Source organism: Propithecus coquereli, unplaced genomic scaffold (genome assembly GCF_000956105.1).
Source record: "Propithecus coquereli isolate 6110/MARCELLA unplaced genomic scaffold, Pcoq_1.0 Scaffold249, whole genome shotgun sequence".
NCBI lineage: Eukaryota > Metazoa > Chordata > Mammalia > Primates > Indriidae > Propithecus > Propithecus coquereli.
Genome location: NW_012148052.1, coordinates 2,699,843 through 2,703,339, shown reverse-complemented (window position 1 = coordinate 2,703,339; position 3,497 = coordinate 2,699,843). Strand labels below are relative to the sequence as shown.

Genomic DNA, 3,497 nt, shown 5'->3' with positions numbered 1-3,497 from the left:
GCCCGGCCAAGTGTTGGATTTCTTATACTGAACTTTCCTATCTTTTCTCCCCTGTTTTCCATTTTCTAAAATCTCTTTGTTTTACTTTCTGGAAGATTCCCTCATCATCTTCCAATCTTTCTGTTAAGCTTTGATTTCTAAGAATCTTTTTTCTTTGTATTTTCCATTTTTAAAGCATTCTCTTATTTTCCCCTTGGGGCAATATCTTATCTTTCTAACCTTTCTCCTTACATAGTTTCTACTTATTCCATGTTGCTTTTTTTCTAGATCTTATCTTCCAGCTTAACAGTTTACCTCAAATATCTGGTAATCCTTGGTTATCTATTCCTTAAGAAGAGTTTGGGACTAAAAACCTGATTGAAATCTCTGAACCTGTAGGTAAGGTTTATTAATCTTGAGCTTCACTGTAGGGTGGCCCATGTGGGTTTTTTGTTGGGGAAACACCTAGTGTTAGTATTTTTAGGTCTTTCCTGGTGGGGTGGTCAGAGTTCCCAAGGAGTACTCTTCTAGTCCTCTGCCTGGAAGGTAGTGTTCTGGGAGCCAAGTGTGGGGAGAGTCCTGGGTTGAGAGAGGGAGTCCTCAGTATTCAGCATAACATATACATGGTATGTTGCTAGTGTACACTGGCCCTCAGCAATGTCGGCCCCCCACTTGAAAGGTCCTCTTCCTTTGCCTTCTCCTGAGAGATTAAACTTTCAGGCTCTTTCTAGGATGAGGCAAGAGCAGTTGCCTATTGGAATGGAATTGGAGAAGGAATCTGGAGCTTTAACCATTTCTCAAACAGTCTCATCCAATTCTTAATTTAGCTACCTCCTCCCTTTCCCCCAGTTCCAAAGGTACCTGGTGCTGTTATTTCCAAGCCCTTTGAAGACTTGATGGTATAAATCAGGCTGGTTCTTTGGTCCGCTTAGTCCGTTATTATTTGTCCATCTGCTTTCCTGCTTCCAAAATGTTGTTGCTGTTTTCACCTCTCCTGTTTTCCTCATCTTGTATGTTTGTGTCTTTTATAAATAAATCTCTTAACTAAATTAGATGCGAATGTTCTTTTTGATATCTTAACTTGGAAGTCTCAGTTTTTAAAATGGCAGTTCATGATATATTTTTTGAGTTATGAGTGATAAGTGCTCATTTATAGATAGTTTGGAAAACAGAAAAGATATAAAATAGTTAACATCACTATAGTCCTACCATATAGAAATGTTAACATTTTTATATACTTCCAGTCTGTTTTTTGTATTTGTGTATTTTTATGTACGCATTCACATTTTTTCATAATTAGAATCATACTATATATTTTTCATTTGTTTCCTGCTTTATTCACCTAATAAACCATTTTCCCATGTCAGAACATAATCTTTGGAAACATTTCTAATGGGTCTATAACATAACTTGTTTGATTTATCTATCTATGAGCAATTTCCCATGTCAGAACATAATCTTTGAAAACAAAATTTCTAATGGGTTTATAATATGGCTTTCATATGACTTTATCATGATTTAACTATTGTCCTATTGATAAAGATTTATATTTCTTTCAGTATTTTTCCCAGTCTAGATTATTCTGTACTGTACGCTTTACATAATCTGGGAATGGCTGTCTTGTTCCTGATTCTATCTTCAGTGCTTAACCCAGTGTCTTACGTGGAGTGGTTGTTCAGGGAATGCTTTGTTAAGAGAACGAATAGTTTCACACAAAAGCCTGATTGTTTCTTGTTTCTTTAAGTTAGAATCTATGAAAGGGTGTTACTAGATTAAAAGGTATAAACTTTTTGAAGGTTCTCCATAATTTATTTTCCATTTATTCTTTGATTCAGAATAAGAAACAAGGATGTAAAAATGAGGAGGTGCTTGCTGTACTAGGCCATGAACTGGGACACTGGAAGCTGGGACACACAGTCAAAAATATCATTATTAGCCAGGTAAGTTTGGAGTGACAATTATTATTATTATTATTATTTTTTTAAGAGATGAGGTCTTGCTCTGTTGCTCAGGCTGGAGTATAGTGGCGTGATTATAGCTCACTGCAGCTTGAATTTCCTGGCTCCAGAGATCCTCCTGGCTCAGCCTCCCTATTAGTTAGGACTAGAGGCACTTGCCAGCACACGCAGCTAATTTTTTCTCCTCTTCTCACCCCAACACATGTACATACACCTTCCCGCTTTTTTTTAAAGAACTGATTGAGAGTTTTTAAAAATTTCCATTTGAATTGTTATTCATGTTTTTGGTGGTCTTATATTACTGTTCTTTTAATGATTGCCACTAAATATGAAGCATGCCTACATAACTAAAAATCTTAAAATATAGAGTATCTTCACTGTTTCTAGAACAATCCAGGGACCTTAAACACTATGATCCCTTTCATCTTGTATTATAGTTTTATCTTGTTCATTTTTTATCCCTGAAATAATCATATTATTGTTTTATACAGTCATTATTTAGCTTCACCCATATGCTTACCTGTTTTGTTGCTTAACATTCCTTTTTTGTCTCACAACTTCCTTTTAGGAATTACTTTTCTTCTTCCAGAAGTTTATGCTTTAGAAATTTCTTTGGAAAATTCTGGTTTTGTTTTTATTTTACTTTTATTCTTGGATGTCAATTCAGAATTGATAGCTATTTCTCCTAACACTTTAAAAATACTATTCTCTTGTGTTCTGGCTTTCTTTGTTACTGATGAAAAAGTCTGCTGTGAGCTTATTTTTTCTTTTTAGTTCTCTCTGATTGCTTTTAAGATTTCTCTTTGATTTTGTTGTTCTGGAGGTATGGACTTCTTTACCTCATTCTTGCTTGGGAATATTGTGGTTCCTAAATCAAAGGATTCATGTCTTTCCTGAAGTTTTGAAAATTCTCAGCCATTGTATCTTTGAGTATTCCTTCTCTCTCATTCTCTCTAGTTTATCTTTGTAGAATTCCAATTAGATGAATGTTATTCGATCTCATTTGGTCTCTCATGGGTGGTAACTACTCTTTTATATTTTCCATCTCTTGGTATGTCAAAGCTGCCTTCTATAATTTCTTCAGCTCTCTATTCCAGTTCACTGATTCTTTCTTTAGCTATATTTAATCTGTTGTTTAGCCAATCCACTGTGTGTGGGTTTCTTTTGTTTTTGTTTTTGAGATGGAGTCTCACTCTGTCATCCAGGCTGAAGTACGGTGGCTCAGTCATAGTTCACTGTAGCCTTGAACTCCTGAGCTCAAGTGATCCTCTTGCCTCAGCCCCCTGAGTAGTTGGGACTACAGACATGCCCTGGCTGATTTTTTTAAAAAAAATTTTTTAGAGACAGGACCTCACTGTGTTGCCCAGGCTGGTCTCAAACTCCTGGCCTCAAGCAATCCTCCTGCCTCAGCCTCCCAAGTCACCAAGATTACACCTTGTAGGCCCATAATGTGTTTTGTTTTTTTTTTTGAGACAAAGTCTCACTGTGTTGCCCGGGCTAGAGTGCTGTGGCGTCAGCCTAGCTCACAGCAACCTCAAACTCCTGGGCTCAAGCAATCCT

General features: G+C 36.5%; 1 protein-coding gene across 1 annotated transcript in view; it reads left to right on the top strand.

The window, feature by feature from the left end:
- Positions 1–3,497, top strand: part of ZMPSTE24 (zinc metallopeptidase STE24) — a 60,841-nt gene that overhangs the window by 49,344 nt on the left and 8,000 nt on the right. Inside the window, exon 8 of the mRNA XM_012646760.1 lies at positions 1,815–1,919. Coding sequence (XP_012502214.1) covers positions 1,815–1,919 — 105 coding nt within the window. The remainder of the gene's footprint in view (positions 1–1,814; positions 1,920–3,497) is intronic.